Source organism: Ostrea edulis, chromosome 1 (assembly GCF_947568905.1).
Source record: "Ostrea edulis chromosome 1, xbOstEdul1.1, whole genome shotgun sequence".
In the NCBI taxonomy this organism is placed as follows: domain Eukaryota; kingdom Metazoa; phylum Mollusca; class Bivalvia; order Ostreida; family Ostreidae; genus Ostrea; species Ostrea edulis.
The window spans coordinates 5,098,453-5,125,382 of record NC_079164.1 but is presented as its reverse complement, the minus strand read 5'-3'; the positions used below and the strand labels follow the sequence as shown (position 1 = coordinate 5,125,382).

General features: G+C 34.9%; 3 protein-coding genes across 5 annotated transcripts in view; all 3 read right to left on the bottom strand.

Annotated features, from left to right (window-relative positions):
- The window catches only part of LOC125664363 (transient receptor potential cation channel subfamily A member 1-like), a 220,401-nt gene that overhangs the window by 82,385 nt on the left and 111,086 nt on the right, over positions 1 to 26,930 (bottom strand). The gene's annotated exons all lie outside the window — the stretch shown is intronic.
- Positions 20,298 to 23,901, bottom strand: LOC130050941 (ankyrin repeat domain-containing protein 50-like). The gene is made up of 2 exons (XM_056151951.1): positions 23,803 to 23,901; positions 20,298 to 21,505 (listed from the first exon to the last, which is right to left on the bottom strand). Exons 1-2 carry the CDS (start codon positions 23,882 to 23,884, stop codon positions 20,466 to 20,468), a joined length of 1,122 nt encoding a protein of 373 aa, XP_056007926.1. The 5' UTR covers positions 23,885 to 23,901; the 3' UTR covers positions 20,298 to 20,465.
- Positions 25,726 to 26,930, bottom strand: part of LOC130050944 (uncharacterized) — a 112,858-nt gene continuing 111,653 nt past the window's right edge. For all 3 annotated transcript variants that reach the window (XM_056151980.1, XM_056151989.1, XM_056152000.1), the window contains one exon: positions 25,726 to 25,840. In XM_056151980.1, coding sequence (XP_056007955.1) covers positions 25,782 to 25,840 — 59 coding nt within the window. In that variant the 3' untranslated portion in view covers positions 25,726 to 25,781. The remainder of the gene's footprint in view (positions 25,841 to 26,930) is intronic.

The following is a 26,930-nucleotide window of genomic DNA, read 5'->3' as shown; positions in this document are numbered from 1 at the left end:
TTTATATGACCCCACCCTATTCTTGCATTTTCGTGATTATCTCCCCTTTGGGGGGATATGGTCTTTCATTTGAACAAACATGAATGTCATTCACCCAAGGATGCTTTTTGCCAAGTTTGGTTGAAAATGGCTCCGTGGTTCTGGAGAAGAAGTCGAAAATGTAAAAAAAACCAAACAACGTTTACAGACGGACAGACAGACGACGCACAACAAGCGATCAGAAAAGCTCACTTGAGCTTTTAACTAGGGTGAGCTATATTGTGGAAGTCAATTATATTTCTTACTAAATCCTATAGTTTCTAGGTCGATAATGACCCTATTTTCTTGAACTTCGTTCAGGTGGTCGACTTTGGTGAATCCTGGTTTGGGAACTGCATTAGGAATAGTCTGGATGTCGACTTGGTGAGAAAGTCTCAACTTCTGATGAAATATGAATATACATGTATCTCTAATATACAAACAATCACTTTCAACATTTATTCATTAACTAACACTTTGTAAGTTATTGTTTACCTGATTGATATGTATCTCCTTCAGCTGCTTCGTTCGCTCCTTTGTGGGTAATTTTCTCCTGCTTCATTTCCAATCGACGGCGCTTCTTTTCAGGCAACTTTGATCTTTCCTGTCTCTTCTGTCTTTTCATGTCCATATTCTCCGAATATTTCAGTGTATGATGACCAGGGGATAATCCGTGTTCTTTAAATACCTGAAAGTAATAGTAAATACATTGAATAAGAATGAGCAAGAAAAAATTCATCATTCTTTTCGAGTAATTCAAAAATTATGAATTATGAGATTCATTACCGTTCGTTACCTTCAACTTTCATTTACAACAATAAATATTAGCCTAAAGTTAATGTAAATAAGGTTTTCCTACTTTGAAAATATACACATTCATAGAAGAGTTTTTGTTAGTAATATGTATTTATTTCCAAAAATAAGCTGCAAGAAATGGTCAAAACTGACAACAGGGAATTAAACAAAACTCAACAAACACCTCAAGATAACATCAAACTTGTCTACTTCCGGTAAGTATTTGTGACCTTCATTCATACATGCTGCAGTAGTTTTTACACAAAGTCAAGGCTTAGACTTTTCCCATAATGCAAGTTTTTTGGTGCTCATAAACTGACTGCTCGATTAACATGTTTCGCAAGCTTGGCTGGACCCTAAATCACTATACAAAGTAGCTTTGGCAATCACATGTTCAAAGATTGTATCAGGTTTTTCTTTCAAAACTGGGTCACTTAGTGATGTCTTGTATGGTAAACTCAGCTGGTCTTCTCTTGTATCCTTGGAACACTTGGTATGGTCTCCGAACTGGTGAGGCACTAATGCTTCTAAGTTTTCCCGTATGTCGTCTGGATCACCTTGATTTTTAGCGAAGATGTACTTGATACATTTTGTGAAGTGCTGAATCACTTGATTGGTTATCTTTGCGGCTTTACTGTTCTTCAAGTCATATAAATGTTTAGTGACATTTTAACACAATGGTTACGGTCAAGTTGTTTCTTTATTCTTACACCCAGTTCATTCTCAATCCTTGATATCACAGAATTGTATCACCCTCAATAACTTCAACTGGTGTCTTTTGTGACATCATCTCCTTTATCGCTTGAATCCCAGCCATAGCCTCCATCTGTCCTGATGATCCTGTGTGATTCCAGACACATTTGTGATTGCGAACCTTTTCTCCAGGTCTATTTCGTTTCCACCATTTGCAAACCGAACAAGTTCGATGTTTAATAACAGTTTTAAGAACTTTATTGCCATACTTACTTTTGCTGACCAAAAATGTATGGCCTCTTGTATGTTTAAATGTTTTATGGCGTAAACTGAAAATTGATACAGTTTTCAGCAGAATTCCACATTACACTTTTATAATTTATTATCTTACCTGTTAGACTACCAAATCCGTTTTTGCCAGCATGGTCAGCACCTTCCTGACACTTTGTCTATATGTGCAGTTTCACTATAAATAACACCCACATAGAATGAGAATGCACTAAAGTTCACATGATAATATATATGAACGAAATTAAATGTATCACATGAAAGTATTAAAGTATATGAGAATTACTTGACTATTCCTTGTGGAGTGTGAAGAGAAAGGTCCATTTCCCGTAAATCTATATGTGATGGACAAACTAGTTTTGGAGTCTGAGGGGAATGATCAACATTTAGTGAATCTCGATCTGGCAGACAAACTTGCGCTGGGTTAGAATTCCTGAAATAAATAACACAAGATAATGTATATTTCCAATTAATCGACGCTTTTCTCTGGTGTATGAATTGTAAACGTGCAAGCACTGTGTCTGGTTAACTGGTATATTGATACAAGTCAGATCACTCCCAAGATTTAAAAAAATATGCTGTTGTTAGTGTTATAGTATATGATGAAAATTTTAGAACTTACTCATCATCATTTCCAGAATCGCCACTTTCCTCCAGGTCTTGAAGCACACTTGTAGATTTCAAAAGTGATGCAGGATTACTGAAATTATTTCAGTAGTATCATATTTATACTCGCATAGGTATATATGTTACCTATATATGCACATAAAGGGTAACAACTTTGTCATTTCTGACATAGGTTTCAACATTCTAATATTACATACCCTAGAAATTCACCATCTATAACTGCAGTACCTCATTAAAAGTAGCGTGATGGACAAATGGTGCATTGTTTTCTTCCATAGTTGAAATGTCACTACAATGAATGATATTTTAATTGTTTCACTTATTCATTTATAATTTTTCCTGAAGTACACAATTGATAGAGTCTGAATAAAATAGGAGGGCATTCACTTCAAATGAGTAAATACTTATCCACTCATATCAAATTACAAAATGAAAGTATCAAATAGAATAATACCTAGTGTTTTGTGTCGTGTCGCATACAGTATGTGCCTACATGATTCCCTGTATTTTAAATTGAAAAATTGTGACAAACTACAAATAACAATTATGTCAATCTTTCAAATATATTAGGCCTAAATAAAATATGTCTGTTTTTGGTTTCCCAACCCTACATCTACATTTTTGCTGCAGACTCTATTGATGATACATACATAATAAAATAAAAATCCGAACTTTAGAAACAGGAATGTTTTATGTTTTTCATTTGCATTCGATTTTCTCAGTCCTTCAGATGAGACGGCAAAAACCGAGGCCCTGTGTCACAGCAGGTGTGACACGATAAAGATCCATCCCTGCTCAAAGGCCATAAGCGTCGAGCATAGGCCTAAATTTTGCAGCCCTTCACCAGTAGTAGTGACATCTCCATATGATTGAAGGATTCTCGAGAGGTATGTTAACAATATATAATCAATCATATTGTTTGAAAAGTATTCAAATGTAAATAGGTCTGTATTTACAGCATATCAAAAACTACGATTTTGATAAAATGTTTTCCATTTTATAAAATAATGTTTTACCTACCTTTAAATTAAAATAGGAAACACACATATATCTTATTGTAGCCGTGTGTACTTTGAAAAACTGACCTCATTTCAGTGTCAAATGATACTTTAGTTGCAATGGCCATACTTTTCTCTGCATAATCTTTAATTATTTGCCCAGCTCGTCATTCCATGGCTTTGAGATTTTTGTTTGATATCGATGGGAGATCAAGCGTTGTAAGGACATTATTGACTCGTTGTGGGCCTCCAATCGAGTCAATCATTGCTACAAAACATATTCAGCAAATTTCAAATCTTCTGTGGATGTTAATTGAATATGCAAACACTAACATTGTATATTTTCTCAATTATAAACACGCAGTACATAACTGCACCTAACTTTGTGTTCATCAGTTGCCCGCAGTTATTACACTGTATATACAAATAACCCCCTGTCCCATGTTCATTTCACCTTTGATAGTTTCATGCGCAAGATATAATGGTTCCATCCTACAGAACAGACAGTGGCTTAAGGAATCGACCAAACATCTCAATTCTACAACACGCCTACCCTTTCCTCAATCTTCCGTTTCTATCTTTTTTTAATTCGCTAACCGTGATATTCCCGGACAACATTCTTCACATCTGTTCTTATCGTTGTGAAAATGTCCAATAGGGTGCTTATGTTCAACAACGGTGTTTCTAATACCCTTCTGTCGTTTTGTGCTGTCTTCCTCTCCCCTTTTTTGACTGTATCCGACGTAAAACGACCACGTTTTTCCCGCACGACTTTTTTCAGGGGCGCAACCATTACAGATTGTCCCACCATCTCGTGTGTGCGAGATTTTACGGAAACATCAAACTTGAACGTGTTTTATGTTTTAATGATTGGCGAACAAAATGAACCATTAAAAATAGCTATTCATTTAATTTTATATGTTTATTAAAATACTTTTTATTAATTTCCGACACCTTCTGACATATACCAATATGTCCCGACATCGTCTTTTAGTCACGTGGTCTAATGAGATTCGGATACCTTAAAGAAATGTCAGAGTTAATGAAATTAGTGCAAACTTGTGTAGATAAGCTTTCAAAACTCAGACCAACAAGAGGGGTAAGAGACACTCAGGGAACGTGGCATATACAGAATGCTACAATGTGGGCTTCCAGAACTTTGGTTGATCCAGAAAATATACTATTTTCCGTTTTAAATATTACAGATAGGCCTGTTAGAGTTGACAAGAATGCCACAGTTGCGGCGTTACAATCTGTTGATATTGTTGAGCCAAGTATTAAGTCAGTTGATGTATCATCTGAGCTGCCAGAAAATTTACAGGTTTTGTATAAGAAGTGATCTGTTAGTTTAATTGAAGAAAAAAATCAAAATTGTTCGAGTTACCTAGCAATGCTACTGACGTTCGTAGTTTCTTTGGTTTCGCAGGTTATTATAAGCGGTTCATACCCAATTTCTCCACAATTGCAAGTCCTATTTCATATTTCGTTAGAAAAAGAGGAAGATTTTGTTGGCCCCTGAACATCAATCTGCATTTAACAAACTCAAAGAATCACTAACAAGAGCCCCATTTTGGCCTATCCAGATAACAATTCAGAATTTATTCTTGATACTGACTCCAGGCTCAGAGGACTTGGCACTGTACTGTAACAGATTCAAAATGGTGAAGAAGGGGCTGTAGCATATGTAAGTCGTACATTAAACAAACACCAAGCCAAACACTGCATAATATACAAAGAGTTGTTAAATGCCATTACTTTTATTAGACAATTCAGACGCTTCGTTTGGGGTAGAATCAGAACAGATCATGCGTCCTTAATCTGGCTAAAGAATTTCAAGAAACTAGATGTTAGTCAGATGGCTCTCTATTCTAGAAACATATGACTTTAGCATTGTGCACATACCTGGGAGGTTACACAACAATGCAGACGTAAAGATTGTCCAGATTGTCATTCTGGAATCACAGTTGTCTTATGCCTCCAAAGGAGTTGCCTAAACAAAAGATTTCTTAACATCTGTCACATATAGGGTAGTTGTGTTGAGGACTACAATGAGTGCGAATTAGGAGACCAGTCTAATACATTAACATATTCTCTTGATGGTAAGCCTGAACCAAACTGGTTACAACTTGGTCACATAAGGAGTTATCTAACTTGCAACAAAATGAACATGCAATAAAACATATTATTAGTCTGAAAGAAAAGTTCATTACAAAACCACCCCGTCATGTTGTATTAGATGCATCTCCAGAACACTTTGGGGATTATGAGAGTCATTAACAGTTGTTCAGAATACCCTTTATTATAGATGGAAACATTCAGATGATAATGAAAATTTGTTGTTAGTTGCTCCTAAGGAAATCAGATATACAATATTGTACCAATTACATGAATCTAGAACTATAAGACATTCAGGCAGAGACCGCATATTAGACTTAGAGTTTATTTGTCATGCATGTCTTCTGATATTAAACGCTGGTGTAAGCAGTGCAATGTGTGTGTGCAAGAGCTAAAAGTGGTCCAGGGTTAGCTAGATCAGCACTTTGTCAATCAGTTACTGGCGCACCTTTAGATAGGGTTGTAATAGACATTGTTGAGCCTCTTCCAATTACTGGCGATGGAAACGAAGATCTTGTGATTATTTTACAAAATGGGCAGAAGCTTATGCAATTCCTAATCAAACCGCATTGACTGTAGGTGATAAAGTTGTGAATGTGTTTATTTGTAGATGTGGTGTACCCAAGCATATCCATTCTGATCAGGGTCTTGAGTCAGAATTATTTTCAGTTTTGTGTGAAAAACTTGGTATTGAGAAAACAAGGACTACACCTTATAGGCCACAGTCCGACGGGTTAGTGGAAAGGTATAATAGGACTCTGCATCAAATGTTAGGAACAATTGGGATGATAATTTGCCGTTTCTTTTTATGGCGAATATGTCTACAGTTCAAGAAAGTACTGGTTGTTCACCCAACTTGCTCATGTTTGGTCATGGAATTTCTGGTCGTATTGATCTTATATTGGGAAAATCCCAACGTGCCACAAATCCTACTTGCCCTATTGAATATGTGAAATGGTTGAGAAATGTTCTGTCTGAAACTTATGATTTTGTTAATGAAATTCTGAAGTGAACCGCTGAAAAACAAATGACGTATTATGATAGATGTCTTAAACCTAGGCAATTTTCACAGGATAATTATGTGAGGAGATGGTATCCTCCTACAGTAGCAGCTTAGTTAGCAGTGATTTTTTGGGGCTAAAATGCCACCGATATTCGGCTGTTTCCCCTCACTAAAATTAGCTATTTATTCCCCATTATATATATATATGTTTTCCCCAATTTCATATCTAGGGAAATTAGGCCATTTAAAAAAAGGTAACCGTATATTTCTGACAGAGTAAATACGGTTTTTTTTTCTTCAAATTTATTCTCCAAACCACTGCACATGCAAAAGGTTTTGTAAATAATATGTAAAACAATAGAGGCATCCATATAAGCAGATATGGAGCGAAGTACATAACCTCCAGATGCACATTAGCCATACTGTTTACAATTTATTTTGACCGACATTTTTTGTAGGGTCAGGCTAATAACAGGAAGTGGCCAACAGTATAGGATTTTATTAAAATTCGAAAAATACCAAACAGGAGAGACATTCTGGAAACTTGATTATTAATATAATACTAGTATTTACAAGATTATGGGTACAAATGCTGGTGAATTAATACTTTATTATTTTCTTTATGAAATTAGACAATAAGTAGTTCTTAGAAAAAGTAAATAATATATATACAAGGTGTGATTTCCAATACATATTTAATGTTAAATAATAATTTATTTTATGATTTTATATCAGATCTGAAATAAACCTAAAAAAAAAATTGTTATTTAATTATTTTATGCATCTTCACCATTTTAATTTACTATGAATAATTTTTCCCAATTTGAGGAAAATGTCGCTATTTTTTTCCCAAATTCAAAAGGAGAGGTGGTAGTTTGAAAAACAAAAAAATCACTGGCTAGGTTTAGGTTGGATAGGACCTTATAAAGTAATTAACAAACTAACAGAACTGACTTACAAAATACAGAAAACACCAGATAGTGCATGTATTGTAGATCACCTAAATCCATATGAAGGTATTTCTCCATCACCTAGCTGGATATCAGTAGTTGCTCCCCTTGAAGAATCAATTTCTGAAGAAATTACTCCTGAGCCTGTACATAATGAGCTCTTGAGTGAAGAGGAATAATTTTAGCTGCTTTTATTCCAGAACCCAGTCCTGCATTCAAAAGGTCTAGAGTTTGCCGTAGAATTAAATCAAGGGATGTTTATTCTCCTTAAACCAATGAACCCCTTGAATATATATATTTTTAAAATGACAATGCCATTTTTGTATTGATTACACTTAATAAATATGTTTTTATTATTTTATTTTTGTGTTTAAATATTTTCCCAAAATTCCAACACATCAGTATAAGTTTAAATATTTTCTAGGTCATTCTTCATATGATTGCTCATTTGACTTTATTTGATACATTCAATGAGAGTTGTTTTATGATAAGAAACACCCTAGTTGATTTATTATAAATTATCTAGAAGTCAAACAGTTCTAGCAGTTATTTTTATTTAGACTTATCCAATAATTCTGATATACTATGGGTGTTTTACAGTCATTGTCGCCTGTTAGAGCAATATTTAAATCATGGAGTAATGTGCTACTTTTCCATTTTCTATTAAGGTAAATCTGTGATCTATTTAAAACAGTCATGCAATGACGTCATACGGAAGCGCATGTTTGTCATGTTGTTATGATACAAAATGTTCTCATGTAAACAACCAAAATAGTTTTTAAGAGTTAGTAGCTCCCTCTCTCTGTGTAGGACAGATTTAAAAAATCATGCAGTGTACGGGCATAAATGGAGCATGACATGCCTTAACATACCCGCGGACATAAAGATGTCCGATGTACGGCGTCATATGAGGAAGGTGCATCACCATACCACAACTGACATCATGATAAGAAGACCGCGTCAAAGGATCAACAAGGAGGAGAGGGAAAGGGCTAGGGAAGCACGACAGAGGAGCGCTCCATCCACCCCTTTGTTTTTCTTGACATACCACAACCTGAGGAATGAAAGATGCCCCATTGGTGGATTTAAGAAATGAAGTGTAGTGAACTATTTATTTGCATTTAACAAAAATTGTAATTTTTTCTTTTAAGGGGAGGAGATTGTAATGGTTTTGGTTTTATTAGCATTTAATTTGTTCCTCTTGTACCTTTGCCTGCGTGTCCATCCTTTTTGTTGATCATTACTTTTGTGTAAGGTCCAAATTAGTTGTAAATTGTTTACTTTATTATTTCCACACATCTGCCATTTTTCTGCTAATTCCGTTGTTGCATGTATCTCCATCTTGTCAATCATTCCGAAGTTAATTCGTTTCCTGACTTTCCATTGGTTTAAAACTCGTACCTTAAACTTATCAGAGGTCATGTTAGATATTCATCTTGCTCTTTTAAAGCCTGTCCGTAAGAGTCATTTTCATTGGTTACAGTCAGTATATAAACAGCGATAACGGCATTTTCCATTCACTTTTGCTAGGACTAAAGTTAGCTCTCTCTCTCTTCCTCTCTCTCTCTCTCTCTCTCTCTCTCTCTCTCTCTCTCTCTCTCTCTCTCTCTCTCTCCTTCTTCTCTTCATAGGGTTAAGTCCAGAACTGCTCGTGCATCCTTGTTTTTTCATGTTTAGGAAATGGTCTAAATTCTGTGAAATCTAACTTAGTCTCTAGCTAGAGTTACATTGGTTCAAGGATTACTTTGATTTCCCATTAGTATTTTCAGGCCTTTATTGTGCTATTTTTTTCACGAATTGTGCTCCTTTGTTAGCTGACCTGTTTTTATATTCATATGAAGCAGAATTTATTCAAACACTTCTACGGGAGAAGAAAAAATCTCTCGCTGTGATCTTAAAAAAAAAAATAAAAAAAATAAAAAAAAAATAAAAAAAATGGCGGATTGGACATATCACTGGACAATAGCTCTGGTCATAACATCCATAATATGCAGATTTACACCACCTGCCGACCAGCATGCTACTACACACGATCCTCAATCATCTTTAGACGACATATGTAAGTCTAGACTAAACTTTGAAGAGTACTTAGATGACTATTTATTGCAAAAACTTTACCCGCCAAAAATCTCTTTGTTTGATGCAAACAAAAACAAAGACAATGGATCCAACTCAGTGGGAAAATACCTTCTAATCTTACGAATTCTTATAGCGGGTGACATCTCAACCAACCCTGGGCCGATTAAATTTCCCTGTGTGACCTGCAGTAGACAAACACGAAAAAATCAGAAACTTTTGATATGCACACATTGCAATATAAGATGTCACCTTAAATGCTGCACGGACAACTTTCCACCCGTTGCAGCACAATGGGTCTGCAATGCATGTTTATCTATTGACAACCCCGCACCCAGCATGGAAACAGATGCTGACATGATGCCTGAAACGATCGGGATCGACATCTCAGGAGATGACAATTACACTTCCGGCGTAAACAACGTGGAAAACGACCATGACATCTGGGAGAACTTAGTAAACGTTAGAAAAGCGAATCCAGCTAAGCTTATCTGTGGATATTTAAACATAAACAGTCTCGCAGGAAAGTATGATCAGATCAAGGACATATTACAGCGAAATCTCATCGACATGCTTTTTCTGGCAGAGACTAAAATCGACGCCTCCTACCCCGATGCACAGTTTGTAATTGACAATTATACTATGTGGCGAGCTGATCGGAATAAGCATGGTGGAGGAGTACTAGCCTTCCTCAGGTCCGATCTGGCTGGAGATCGTAAGCCTACCTTTGAATTTAAAGACATAGAATCCGTGGTAATAGAGGTAACATCAAACGGTCACAAATGGTTATTTGTTGGAGCATATAAACCACCGAATATGAATGAAAATGTTTTTAGCGACGATTTTAGCAAGACTCTAGATAGAATTATAAGTAGATATGACAACTACATCGTTATTGGCGATTTAAATATCAACATGCTTGACAAACAAAAAAGCTTAATATTGTCTGATATATGTGATACTCATGGTGCTAAGAACTTGGTGAAAAAAGCAACATGCTTTACCAAAATTGGTAAACCATCCCTACTAGATGTCATTATCACCAACGAAAATTCAAACACAGGGAAAGTATGTAATTTTGGTTCAGGAATTAGTGACTGCCACAATTTTATATCTGTTCAGGTTGACATAACCATATTAGAGAGACAAGTAAAACGCAGATTATGTAGAAGTTTCAAACATTTTGATGCTGAAAAATTTGCAGAGGAATTAGAAACCAAATTATGCTTATTGTGTGATGGCAAAGATGTAAACAAGTGTTACAATGATTTTAGCAACTGCTTTCTAGATGTAGCTAACAAACATGCCCCACTGAAATCAAGGAAAATCCAAACAAAACAAGTCCCATATATGAATAAAGAACTTAGGAAGGCAATATACAAGAAAAAAATGTTGTTTAACAAGTACCAATCCATAAACTCCTCTGAAAATTGGGAAAAGTACAGAAAACAAAGAAACTACGTAACCACCCTAAAAAACAAGTCTATAAATCAATACTTCATTGAAAGATGTGCTGGAGGCCCAAAATCAAAAGACTTTTGGCCAACTGTAAAACCATTTTTAACAAACAAAGGATGCACCACACAGAAAGACTTAATTCTCTCGGAAAATAACACGCTTGTAAACAGCCAGAAAGAAGTATGTGAAATTTTTAATGACTTTTTCATAAATGTTGCTAAAAATATTGGGGATGCAGAACAAGTAGATGAAAATCACCCAAGTATACAGGCAATAAAAGCAAATAAAACAGAATTACCACAACAACATCCATTTTCCTTTAAAGCTGTCACTGAAGACTTTGTAACAAAAAGTATAATGAAAATAAATATTAAAAAAGCCACTGGTATTGATGGAATTTCTCCAAAACTCTTACACATCGCTTTACCAGTTATCAGCAAACCTCTAAGTCAACTAATTAACATGTCCCTATCAACATCAACTTTCCCTAACCAGCTTAAGATAACACAAGTGACACCATTACATAAGAAGAATAGTTCATTAGAGAAGGGTAACTATAGACCTGTTAGTGTTCTTCCTGCAATCTCAAAAGTTTTTGAAAGAGCAATTGAAAATCAGTTAACAATGTTTTTTAAAAATGTTTTCAATCCTTTTTTGGCAGCTTTTCGGTCAGGTTTTGGATGACAGTCAACTTTATTAAGAGTAATTGAAGATTGGAAACAAGCATTGGATAAAAACAAGTACACAGCAGCAATTTTAATGGACCTTTCTAAAGCCTTTGACTGCCTTCCTCATGAACTACTTCTTCTTAAACTAAAAGTATATGGTCTCTCAAAAGCAGCACGAGAGATGTTAAGTAGCTATCTCTCATGTAGAAAACAGTGTGTTAAAGTAGGGGAGCACACCAGCATCATGTCAAATATAATCAAAGGTGTGCCACAAGGGTCTATCCTCGGCCCCTTACTCTTTAACATCTTTATCAATGACCTCTTTCACTTTGTAAATAAATGTAATCTCTACAACTATGCAGATGACAATACTTTATCAAAATCAGATAAATCTTTAACTCAGGTAATAGCAGCACTTCAAGATGACAGTAGATCTCTGATTAAATGGTTTAAATCAAACAAAATGCAGGCAAATCCAGAAAAATTCCAAGCTATCTCTGTTGGAAACAAAACACACAATGAAAACATAGTTTTTGATTTAGATGGAATAAAAATTTCATGTGATGAAGAAATAAAATTGTTGGGTATTACAATTGATTTTAAACTTTCTTTCAACACACATATTACCAATATTTGTAAAAAGGCAGCAAGGCAATTAAATGTTCTTAAACGAATAGGCAAACATCTTAGCAAATTAGGTAAATTAACCATATATCATTCATTTATTATGTCAAATGTTAGTTATTGCCCGTTGACATGGCACTTCTGCACTGAACAAAACACCCGCAAAATTGAAAAGATTCAGGAAAGAGCTCTGAGGTTTATCTATGGTGACTATAAAAGTACTTACGAAAACCTATTAAAACAATATAAATTGCCTTCACTAAAAACCAGAAGAATGCGAACAATAGCTTTAGAAACTTTTAAAATTATCAACAAACTGTCCCCACTTTTTTTACAAGATCTAGTTGTTATAAAAAACCATTCATACAATTTTAGATATACAAATACAGCGGAAATACCAAGACCTAGAACAACCAGGTACGGGATTAAATCTTTCAGATATGAGGCAGCAAAGCTCTGGAACTCTTTGCCAAACGAAGCAAGAAATATTACATCATATAATCTATTCTCAAATTATATTCAAAATTGGTGTGGGGAATTAAATTGTAAATGCAGCTCATGCAAATTCCAGCCTCTCCTGCCTAAATCTTAAAGTTTTGATCTAACTTCTAACTATGCTTCTAAGCTTATATGTACAAATTTAACTGTTTTATTTTTACTCCGCTCTGTCTCTTAGGTATGCATATTTATTTATTCTATGTATATATCCATATTTTTATGTTTGTGTTGCAAACTGTTTTCAGTTATGCATGCTCATCTTAATATAGTTAGTCCCTGTGTATATATATACATGACTTGTGATGTCTGTATACAAGTATGCGTCCTATTTTATTTCAAATTTCTGTTTTTATGTCTATGCATGCAATTATATATCATTAGTGCTTTGTGTTTTTTTTAATGCTATATAGTCGGTTAAAGAGCTCTTAGCTCATGTTTATTGTTTACCTGTATATAGTTTTCCGACTTTAAATAAAAATTACTTACTTTTACTTACTTAACCTATTTTTAACACCAGCAATCCCCCACCCTTATAAATTGTGTTGTTATAAACATTAGATATGTTAGGCATTGATTTTCAATTTTGCGTTGTTTAATGCCACATCACAGAATTTGATATTCATGGAAATTGCTGAAATTTTTGGCTACAAATTCACTAAAAAAGTGCACCTATGTACTGATGGAGAGAGTACTAACAAAATACCATCTATATTAAGATGTTTTGCACTAAAGTTGAATTAATCGAGAAAGAAAGAAATGTAATGGAAGAGTGGTGTAAGTAGATTATGACCTAGGTAACAAAATGTTTCTGGTACCTTGCAGCTTTAGTGGACACACAAAACAAATTAGAAACATTTAGTACCTATGTAGCACTGTTCAGAATGTGGGTAGCTGATAAAAATCAATGTCAAGAAAATGTTGGGAAAAGCATGCATACCCAATCATTGATATACTACAGTTTCATGTAGCTGCTACAGTCCCTATTTAATGTTTCCATGGAGACAAAACAGTCAGATTACCAACATTTTTATAACAGGACTTTTGGGACTATATCTGGTCAAAACTGACTTAACTGAGTATAATTAGGTAAAATACTTTGTTGATGTAAATGAAAAGAGATCTAAATAACCAACATAGCAACTAAACTACAAATTGAATTCTTTCTTAATTAGTATATTGTAGCCAGCCTATGAATACAAAGATAACTTTATAATATTATAAAATCAACTTACTGAAGTACATTGAATTGTTTTCAATGATTGTGGTTGCTGGTCCTATCGTTTCCATAGTAACATATTTTTTTGTCATATTTTCCCCTTTCTAATTATTGAATTTAAACGGTTAAAGCTGTATGACCCGATGTTCATGTATTATTTTTGTACATAATTACTTTAAAGCAGATTAATTACTTTATAAAGTTATTAACTTTCCCTTAATTATGTGCTTGAAAACATCTGTATGTAAAAGAAAACAGTGAGAATATTATTTAGAAAGTAAATATAGTGGCTACATATATAAATCATCCCATAATAGACGTCTATAAATAGACCCACGCGCGTTAGGGGAATCCCAACATGATGTATTAACTCATACGCAACTGTCTAGTTTTAAGGCTGAAAGAGCGTAAAACAAAAACATTACTAAGAGGTATTTGATATTTTTATTTCTATTAAACTTATGGTATGACACTGTTATAACAAAATACACAGCTTTACACAGATGATCTGAAAGTTTGAACTGGTCATGTGACTGTCACTTGAAATGGCAATGACGCAGTTATTTGTAAACATCGATTTAAAATCAAATTATTTGGGTTAAAACAGGTGAAATAATTTATGATATGTCGTACAGTATCATAACTACATACGTGCAATGATTTAATAGCGTTTTTACGAGATGGAAAAAATTGTAATTCGGACCATACAGCTTTAAAGAGAGTCATATAATGCTTTTACCGGGAAGACCTATAGATAAATATCTAATCTTATAATGTATAAAGTCAAAATTACATTCGATACAAAGTATAATGCAATTCAAACACATTCATAACATTTCATTTTCATATCAAGTATATCTTCTACCAATGCCTTTCGATTTCAAGATTTTATAAATGTTTGCAACATCAGCTTACATGTATGACAAATCCATGGAAATTATAAAAAAAAGTACTTTAAAGGAATGATTAAGATTATAACAGAACACTTTCACATAACAAATAGGCACGCACGTTTCTGCTTCCTGACACAAATCAGTTTTATAGTTAGCATTTTTCTTCAAAATTAAAAGGAATCATATATCTTATAAAATGGTTGTTATGGTAACACAATAACTCATCATTGTTATCTCCAATTCAAGCAGTCATTTGTACATTAATTTATATGTTCAAACATAATATGATAGTGAGATAGTTTACACTATAACATGGTAATAAGCAGACATGCAATGCTTTTGGATTTCAAACATTTCGGTTGAGCATCACTGAAGAGACATTATTTGTCGAAATGCGCATCTGGTGCATCTAAATTGGTACCGTATAAGTTTTACATTACAAACAATCATACTAGTTTATTTAACAAAACTTTGTGATGAAATACTGAAATATGGTTCCTATGGCAAATGAAATATTTCATAACAGGAGAGTACGTAATATGCATCATTGTTTATTTCAAATTGAAGGATATTATATAAAATATTGAAATGTGACCCATATATTCAGATCATGAGATTTGTCATATTACCAAGGCAACACATTTTTTAAGCTATATGATTTTAATTAGCAAAATAAGACATTGGTTTTTTTATTTATACATAAAGGGATCAATTAAAGGTCATAGGAGACGATTTTTTAAAAAAAAAAAAATTGTTTTGCACGAAAATGTGTTCTTCTTTAATTACTTAACATATGTAAAGAAGTCATTCAGAAAAAAATCGTAAGGTAACAGGCGCTACAGACCGTCAAATGTTGCCGTGGTGTGAAGTATCAAAATAGTAACATGGCTTATCTCCCTTGCTTGATGACGTCAAAAGAGACCAGCCTGACGCAAATGTGTATTTGTTTACACTAACAACTGCGGGTTTTAGCCGTCAAAATGTTCAATGTGCTTACATTCAACTGTAATTGTAGCAAGTCAGGTATTTCTATATACTTTTGTCTAAATGATCCAACGTTCAGAAAGACTTGGGTGTGAAATCTACACCGAGAACACAGAACTCGAAGTTGTTTGACAATCATTTTACGCGATTACGGGGGTTGATGAGGATCAGTTTCGGTATTGTATTCACTCTAGTTTGGCAAAAACTAATGGGTTTATGAAATTAAATCTTCGACCAGATGCAGTTCTAACTATTTCCGACTAGGCTACAAACCAACGTGTAGTCTACCGTCATTATATATATAGTCAACGTTTTGCAGGATTTTCTCGACTTCGCCGTGCTTGCAGATGGTCTGTAGTCGAAAATAGTTAGAACTGCATAATTTAGTATAAACATGATCTGATTTGTTTAGAAATGAAATTTGTCTATGAAATAGTTATATGAAGCTCTTCTGATCAGAATTTTTCTCTCTGAATACAAAGTAAATAATGTTGAAAGTTGCATTATCAGACCCCCCCCCCCCTTCTTTTCTGTTTCAAAAAGAATGTTCAAAGCAAATGGTGGAGCATGTTGAAATTACAAGTTTTTATATCAGGTGAAATAAACCATTTTTTACGGTCATGCAAGAGTTGTGGGATTACTTTTTTTCTTCTTTAAATGAAGCACTAATTTGCACGTTGATTTCCTTATTAGGGTAAAAAAAATTTAACAAACAATAACGTTATAGGCCGAGTATTTTGAACAACCGGTCGGTTGAATGAATCAACATTCAAGAATTAAAGCTCGATAAATTTATTTTGTTTAAATGAGAATGTTAGCCATTGATAAATTAAGCAGATTATTCTTTTTTCTACGTTCTCTTGTATCCATTTGACTGCCTGATGTGTGACAACTAAACATAGTTTCCGACGATTTCGTTCTTCCTCTTACTTCCATTTCCAACCATTATACGCAAGAAAGAGCCTTTATAGCGGCTAATGTGATGGTAATTATTCTTCATATAGGCCCTTATGTCGCAAATTTTATTGTAAAAGAATGTTAAAGCCATTTATATTTATTAGATTCACCTGTTAAACTAAAATAGCTGTACACGATACTTGTAAAAATCCTATAAAAATAAATTTAAAAAACGGCGCTCACGATGTGTGTAAAGGAAATTTCGATCTGGCTATAAAATATATCCGAGTCAGGGTGGAACTTTAAGCACATAAAACCAAAGGGGATGAGGGGGTGCCTACCTTAAGTTATTATCAGTCAACCTTCACCCCCCCCCCACACACACACCCTTGGAAAAAACGATGCTGCGTCGCTGTGTCTGCATGGGGTTAGAAAGCCCAAGTAATAACTATCTATATTTCTCTTATTGTCTTCTGAGAATGTACTCTGAAATTATCATACATTTATCGTTAATTAACCTGTCAGTATCATTTCAAACGATACGGAATAAATAGGATCTTGATCAATCTTCTTGTTCGTCCTCCGATGAAAAATCGTCGATGTGGCTGGTATTTGCATTAATTATGAGTTCAAAGTGATATCCTTGTATACAAACTATGGTTCCCCATTCAAAAACGCCTCCAGTTGCGAATAAATCGTCCATGGATGTGCTTTTGTTTTGATTCGCAAATCTGAGTGTGGTCTCTTATGACGTCACAAATTCAGGAAATCAGGATCGATAATCGGGTAATGATTTTCTATTCCGATTACCTTTGCACTTCAATTTCTTCGGGTTAATATAGTTTTTAATATCAAAAAAGTATTTTTATGAGGAGTCTATGAAACAAAGTTGATAATTATGGAGAGAAAACGTATTGTTAAAAACCGTCTCCTATGACCTTTAAATCATATATAACTTTCATAGATGTATGTTGTTTTGTTTTACTGTAAATGATGTTATAAAATGGCTTAAAATTGATTTTTCAAAAATAGTCAAAACACCAATACATTGAGTTTTTAACTTCAGGTAATCCAATATTGATTTATTGATGTTGTATGATGTACTTGTTATGCTTATTCTAATCTTTAAGCAAACAATAGAAAAATTTGTACACCTGTAAAATTTATTTATGTTTAATCAAAAATAGGCCAAAACCCAGCATTTCTAAGCATCTTGGGAACTATTTTCAAGGTGTTCTTCTCACCAGGGCAATGGTACCCCAGTTACGAATTTTGGTACAAGATTCCATGAGGATGTTTCAAATAATCACTATATGCCAAATTTCAGAAAAATCGGTGAGGTTACCTATCCATCCCTATGTTGAAAATTTTAATGCCTACATAGAATGCCTCTAAGAGTTCAAAGAAAAGAACTAGACCCAACTGTAAATCTATCTCAAGCGAAAACGTCACTCAATTCTGAGTATGATCAACTTGATGTACGACGCTATAGTATATGTGCTTCCATGATACGTCATGCCCTCAGAGCAAATTTTACATTCTTCAATAAAAGAGAAGACAATTTTCACATTGTTATTACTTTTTTCTACAAACATGGGCTTCACATTACACACTCCAAATTCCAAATTTCGGTTTATGTTTTCACACCATGATCTGGAAGCAGTTGCAGAATCTTAACGTTTCCTCCTCGAGCGGCGTGTAGAACAGCATTACATCCATCATCATCTACACTTTGTAGAAGGTCAGGGTTTGTTTGGATGATATAACGACTTATGTCTAAGTTAAGAGTAAATACATGACACGTGAAGAATGTTTTAGCCGTCATTATTTTCATGTTTGACCGCTACTGCATTACCTGCCAGTAGTTATAGAATTTTAACGTTTCCTCCTCGAGCGGCGTATAGAGCAGCATTCCGTCCAGCATTATCTACATCGTGTAGAAGGTCAGGGTATGTTTGGATGATATAACGAATCATCTCTAAGTTAGAGTTTACATAAGCCACGTGAAGAATGTTCCAGCCATTATTGTTTTTATGTTTGACGTCTACTTCATTGTTTGCCAGTAGTTCTAGAATTTTAACGTTTCCTGCTCGAGCGGCGTGTAGAGCAGCATTCCATCCAGCATTATCTACATTGTGTAGAAGGTCAGGGTATGTTTGGATGATATAACGGCTCATTTCTAGGTTAGACATTACACAAGCCACGTGAAGAATGTTCCAACCATCATTGTTTTTATGTTTGACGTCTACTTCATTGTTTGCCAGTAGTTGTAGAATTTTAACGTTTCCTCCTCGAGCGGCGTGTAGAGCAGCATTCCATCGATTACTGCTAACACTGTGTAGAAGGTTAGGGTATGTTTGGATGATATAACGACTCATCTCTAAGTTAGAGTTTACACAAGCCACGTGAAGAATGTTCCAGCCATTATTGTTTTTATGTTTGACGTCTACTTCATTATCTACCAGTAGTTGTAGAATGTTAACGTTTCCTCCTCGAGCGGCGTGTAGAGCAGCATTCCATTCATAATTATCTACATTGTGTAGAAGGTCAGGGTATGTTTGGATGATATAACGGTTCATGTCTAGGTTAGACTCTACGCAAGCCACGTGAAGAATGTTAAAGTCATCATTTGTTTTATGTTTGACGTCTACTTCATTATCTAACAGTAGTTGTAGAATCTTAACATTTCCTGCTCGAGCAGCGTGTAGAGCAGAATTCCATCCATCATTATCAACATTGTGTAGAAGGTCAGGGTATGTTTGGATAATATAACGACTCATCTCTAAGTTAGAGTTTACACAAGCCACGTGAAGAATGTTCCAGCCAGCATTGTTTTTATGTTTGACGTCTAATTCATTATTTGCCAGTAATTGTAGAATTTTAACATTTCCTGCTTGAGCAGCGTGTAGAGCAGCATTCCATCCATCATTATCTACATTGTGTAGAAGGTCAGGGTATGTTTGGATGATATAGCGACTCATCTTTAAGTTAGAGTTTACACAAGCCACGTGAAGAATGTTCCAGCCATCATTGTCTTTATGTTTGACGTCTACTTCATTGTTTGCCAGTAGTTGTAGAATTTTGACATTTCCTCCTTTCGCAGCGTGTAGAGCAGCATTCCATCCATAATTATCTACATTGTGTAGAAATTCAGGGTATGTTTGGATGATATAGCGACTCATCTTTAAGTTAGAGTTTACACAAGCCACGTTCAGAATGTTCCAGCCATTATTGTCTTTATGTTTGACGTCTACTTCATTGTTTGCCAGTAGTTGTAGAATTTTAACGTTTCCTCCTCGAGCGGTGTGTAGAGCAGCATTCCATCCAGCATTATCTACATTGTGTAGAAGGTCAGGGTATGTTTGGATGATATAACGGCTCATTTCTAGGTTAGAAATTACACAAGCCACGTGAAGAATGTTCCAGCCATCATTGTTTTTATGTTTGACGTCTACTTCATTGTTTGCCAGTAGTTGTAGAATTTTAACGTTTCATCCTCGAGCGGCGTGTAGAGCAGCATTCCATCCAGCATTATCAACATTGTGTAGAAGGTCAGGGTATGTTTGGATGATATAACGGTTCATTTTTAGGTTAGACTCTACGCAAGCCACGTGAAGAATGTTAAAGTCATCATTTGTTTTATGTTTGACGTCTACTTCATTATCTAACAGTAGTTGTAGAATCTTAACATTTCCTCTCGAGCAGCGTGTAGAGCAGAATTCCATCCATCATTATCAACATTGTGTAGAAGGTCAGGGTATGTTTGGATAATATAACGACTCATCTCTAAGTTAGAGTTTACACAAGCCACGTGAAGAATGTTCCAGCCATCATTGTCTTTATGTTTGACGTCTACTTCATTGTTTGCCAGTAGTTGTAGAATTTTGACATTTCCTCCTTTCGCAGCGTGTAGAGCAGCATTCCATCCATAATTATCAACATTGTGTAGAAATTCAGGGTATGTTTGGATGATATAGCGACTCATCTTTAAGTTAGAGTTTACACAAGCCACGTTCAGAATGTTCCAGCCATTATTGTCTTTATGTTTGACGTCTACTTCATTGTTTGCCAGTAGTTGTAGAATTTTAACGTTTCCTCCTCGAGCGGTGTGTAGAGCAGCATTCCATCCAGCATTATCTACATTGTGTAGAAGGTCAGGGTATGTTTGGATGATATAACGGCTCATTTCTAGGTTAGACATTACATAAGCCACGTGAAGAATGTTCCAGCCATCATTGTTTTTATGTTTGACGTCTACTTCATTGTTTGCCAGTAGTTGTAGAATTTTAACGTTTCCTCCCCGAGCGGCGTGTAGAGCAGCATTCCATCCATCATTATCTACATTCTGTAGAAGGTCAGGGTATGTTTGGATGATAGAACGACTCATCTCTACGTTAGAGTTTACACAAGCCACATGAAGAATGTTCCAGCCATCATTGTTTTTATGTTTGACGTCTACTTCATTATTTGTCAGTAATTGTAGAATTTTAACGTTTCCTCCCCGAGCGGCGTATAGAGCAGCATTCCATCCATCATTATCAACATTGTGTAGAAGGTCAGGGTATGTTTGGATACAATGCTTAAAAATTTCAAGTTTTGCATTGTTGCAGGCTTCATGTAATGCATTAGGCTTATTTTTTCCATTTTTATTACTACGTGTGTTATCAGGCTCTGTTTGTAAAGACTCCGTTTGTCCTCCATTTCCTAAGAATTAAAGAATTGAATGCATGAATTTGTTACACCGAGTTAAATTAAATTGAAAGACTCGAGAAATTGATGGAAATAAATGATTTTAAAAAGTAATGTACATGGACCACCATATAATTATTATGTAACTTGGAGCTTCCTCCATTAGTATGAGTTTAGGGTAGATTTCACCGAGGGAACAAGATTAACAGCATAGGACGAGTCTTAGACAGAACCTCTTGTTTCTGAGATATACTTTTCCTATTCAATTTAAGTAAATATTTTATTGACAGTTTATCGCAATAATTCAGGTTTTCTTTTTATAAAATGTAAAATTATCAAATTTTGAATGCAAAAACTTGTAAAAGCTAGAAAAAACATCAACAAATTTGCTTATGAAAGGTGAAAATAACGAATAGTGATCAATCTCATAACTCTTATAAGCAATACAAAATAGATAGTTGGGCAAACACGAACCCCTGATTCCACCAGAGGTGGAATCAGGCGCCCATGAGGAAGAAGCACCCCCGCCGATCAGCCACACCTGTCGCGAGCCCTGTATCCCGAACGGAGTCATCTGCAGTCAAAACCAGCGTCCCAAGAACGACCCAACAATCAGCACGAAGCACACCAGACAGCACCCAACCAAACGACAGGCTTTATCGACGAACTAGATCTCCATAACAACCACAGAACCCGCGAAACGCCGACCCCAACCAAGACCGCCGAAACTCCCGTACCATCAACCTGTCTGTCAGCAGATTGCCTTGATTTAAAAACTGACTATACGCAGAACAAGCTATTGTCACCCGAATCAGTTGAGAGATACAAACACCATATGCAGGTTATAAAGGAACATTGCCACACAAGCACAGAGAGTTGACGATGGAGAAGCTGAAATCATCCCGTTTGTCATACAGTTGAGTTTTCAGTTTGCGGTTAATGTCTACTTTCAGTAAAATATCTAAGTATGAAGCAGAAGTGGACGACTCTGTAGTGTATTTTATTTCGAACTCACAGGGATATATCGAATCGACATATGAATGAAAGTTATTATTGTTAATAGACAAAACGTCATCGATATATCTAAATGTCGAATTGAAGGCAACAAGAAGATATTGCTTTTTCTCACGTAGAAGTGTTTGAAAAAACTCTGCTTTATACGAATATAGAAACAGGTCAGCTAACAAAGGAGCACAGTTCGTGCCCATGGGAATTCCAACAGACTGTTTGTAGGCCTAATCACCAAAGACCACGAAGATATTGTCAATGAGGAATTCTAGCATATTTTTCATTTCAACTTCAGAGTACTTGTGCGTGGAATCAGAGTGGTGTTTAACAAAGTAATTTTTTGGATGATCACTAGATATGAATGTTTCCATTTTCCATTTCTGTTGAAGAAGCAACTGTCTATGATGTTAAAAATCTAGTCTTTAATTTATCGTGAGGAATGGTCGTGTAAAGCGTTGAACAGTCATAGATTTTGATCTTATTGATTTGGAAAAAAGTTTTGTGATTTAAAGTTTACTAAAATTCTTTTTCAATTTTTTAGAATCCACATTTGATTAACACCACTTCAGGCATATGTAGTCGCACAGTGAGTTTGAAGTTTCTCCTTCACAGTTGGTAATATTGTTGTGAAGAGCAGAGATATGGGCTTGGTAGAACACTTACTGGATTCAGAGTACTTGTGCGTGGATCAGCGACATTCAACAATATACAACGTCATAAATCGTACATAATGTAAATTTGAAAGCAGGATAAACACAAACAATTGCAAAAACAAGAAGAGAGATAAATTACAGAGGAGGAGTAAGCAACTCCTGTTGACCAATTACACTGTGAACCTTATAATACATATCTTTATACGCAAACATGAGAAGTTCATTGTGAAATACGTCTTTACCATTGCTATACGACACATCATACAACATTCGTCCTGATGGCAAGTTGTATTTGCAAATACGATAATTGTAATGACCATGTAGTCTCCAAAATGAATAGAAAAAGATAACAAATATCAATAAATCTCAGAAATCCTAAAAAATAATACAAAATTAAGAAAAGGGCAAACATGGACCTCATGAAAAACTAGAGGCGGGGTCTGGATGAGTAAGGATCCCCTATGGACCCTGCGGACTTAAGAAATAACTGTTGACATTCCTGTAACATCTTCATATGAGTGAGTAGCTTATTTCCGTTTAGAAACAGACTCTACGCAGAACATATCGATTTAGCTATGTTACGCATTGAATCACTTATTTTAAGAAAACGGCTAGGAATTATCTAAAATGATATCAGAAACGAAAACTTACCTGCAGGAGAATTGCTATTTTCTGCCGTTTTATTTCCTGTTTCGTTGGTTAATTCAAAAACTAGAAAATAATAACATTTCATTACTGGCTGATGGAAATTAATCTGCATTTGATAAATATCATTGGATATAAATTTCATAAGATCAGTGTACGACTGTATACAATGTATATCTCATCCCTTGAATAACATTATGACTATACATTCAGCTTACAATAATATTATTTATATACTATCTTTAAGTATTTTCAAAGAAAAGTGAAAATAAGGAGCTGTGATCAATCTCATCAATCCTATAAAGAACACAAAAGCAAGAGTAAGGCAAACATGGGCCCCTGGACATACCAGAGGTGGGATAAAGTGTTTATGATGAGAAACCCTCCCCTATGTACTGGTCACATCCGCTGTGAATTTTATATCTTGATCAGATAATTGGAACAACCCGTAGTCAAATCAGGGTGCAAAGAACGGCCTAACCATTAGTATGAAACACGCCAGATAGCATTAGACCCAACGACAGGTTGTATTCGCAAATTAGGCGGTTATAACAACCATATAATTTTAAAAATGATGACTTCAAATGAAATCGATGAAACCCAGTATGCATTAATTTCAAAACTGATCATACACAGAAGACCTATAGTATTGAATAAGTTGAGAGACATACACACGATATTGAGGCATGGCTACTGACAAGTAAGTTCATGTTAAAGGAGTTTAAGAGTTTTGTATAAAGTCAGTAAATTCCATGGTTGTTATGATGTTCTATTTTGTCATTACAACCTGTCCATTGGATTAAATGATGTCTGGCGTTTTCATTTTAATTGTTAGGCCTGTCGTGGCACACGGATTCTGATTACGGATTAGCTCGCTTACCTGATCAAGATTTAGGGCTCACGGCGGTTTTGACCGACCGACAGAGGATGCTTACTCATCCTAGGCATATGATCCCACCTCTGGTATATCCAGGGGCCCGTCTATGCCCAACTCTCTATTGTGTATTTCTTAAAAGAGTTGTGAGATTGATTACTGTTGTTTATCTTCAACTTTCATCGACATTCTCATTGCGTCATCTTAAAACAAGTCCAGACTATGACGTGTACTTCAGGTCAGGGATAATACTCTTACATTTCTTGTTCTAGGTACATTTTTGAAAAAAATAAAGATTGGGGCTACTTTTGACCTATGGAATACAATGTGATTTAATTTGTAACGCTTTTTATAATCTGCTTATTCATAATGCAAAAGGACAAAACTACATACAAAAACTGATAACAATAGAAATTACATGCAACGCGCAAGGATTTGCTTAGCAACATACCAACGAAATATCAACTGAGAAGGAAGCCATCTTGATTCGCATAACAGGAGCATGTACCAGAAAATGCAATATGATTTGCGATAACATGATTTGTGAATTTTTGTTTGATAAAAGGTTTAAATTACATTATTATGTGTAGCATTGTCGCCAATTAAAACTGACACAGTAAATCATGTGAGCAATTCACAGATAGCGACCCACATGTCAGTCGATTTGACGTGATGTCATCTCATTCATTTTGCAAAGCATGACGTATTATGCGTTGATGAGCGAATCAAGCAATATATCCCCAAGTAGAAATATATTTTAAATTGAAGGGGCAAAATTTGCAAATACTTGATATACCATTATTTTGCATGTGATATCGTTGTATCAGAGTTTGTATTGAAATTTGATCGTTAATAATTTGTGTAGCGTTACTTGTTGAGAAAAATTTTTTCTAACAAAAGTGTTTTAATGTGCACATTCGATTCCAATGATTTTCAGTTTCATAGAAGCCTATTAACTTAATAGTGCAACAATGTATAAAAAAAAAAAAGAGAAAAAAGAATAGCCATCTTGGTTGTCACGGGGACGTGTCCTCATACCAAGTTATATTATACAATACATGTATTAACTACTTCTTTCAGTGCTCTCAGTCAATCAATTTGTGTGTTACAGCTAAAATTGAACTATAATCTGAATAGAATAATACTTACGCAGGGTTTCTTCATCTCTTCCTAGAAATAAAGAAAATCAAAATAAAAGGTATTGCAATAAGACATATATAAACAAAATATGAAAGATCTATCTTAGATAGGTCGGGAGACATTGAATAAGTAAACTTTTTAAAAAGTAGGTCAAACTCCCAAATCAAAGTCAAAAGGGCAAACTTCACAAAATGAATCTATGTAAAAAAACAAAAACAAAACAAAAAAACAAGAAATCCACAGACCTTATCTTTCGCCTGAATACTAGTGAAAAAGTATCACTGCTCCCAAGGACTATGGATTCAAAAAAAACAAAACAAAACAAAACAACAATCCTGCTCTGAATATCTAAGCTAAATTCTAATATTCAGAAACAGTACAAATCAGGATGTGTTCTTAACACTTTAATGTCCTCATACTTTCATAAACTGATGACAGAATTGACATAATATGATCGATTTTTAACATTAGAAGATATGTCTAATTTGGACCCATCATAGAGTCAAAACCCTCGGCTGTGAAATTCACCATTTTTTGTACATCCTTTTCAACTATTCCTAAGTATGCATTTAGATTTTATACCGTATAAGCAAACTTACACCTAACTACTATATCCTAAGTATGGTCCCATCCCGGGATGAGAACCCCTACTCTGGGAATCTTCAAATTTACAAGTTTGGTAAGGACTACCTGCTCTTCATAAATATTCATTTAGTTTCAATTTAGTATTAGTAACACTACAGAAGATGCTATTTAAGTGTTTTATACATAAACACTATATACCAAGTTTGCCCCCACCCTGGAATCAGAACCCCTACCCCGAGGACCATGAAATTTACAATACTGGTAAAAGGCTTCCAGTTCTACATCACTATGTATTTAATTTTTATTACACATGTGTGGTTCTAGAGACAATTTTTGAAATTTGGTCAATTTTGGGCAGTCTTTGCCCCGCCCCAGGGTGGGGTGTAGGAATTCTAAAATTTACAATTTATGTTCCCCTTCTTCCAAAGATGTTTCATACCAAATTTGAAAAGAATTGGAATGATAGTTATGAGATTGATCACTGTTCGTTATCTTCACTTTTCATCAAGAAGAAGTTAGAAATTTCTACTGTTAA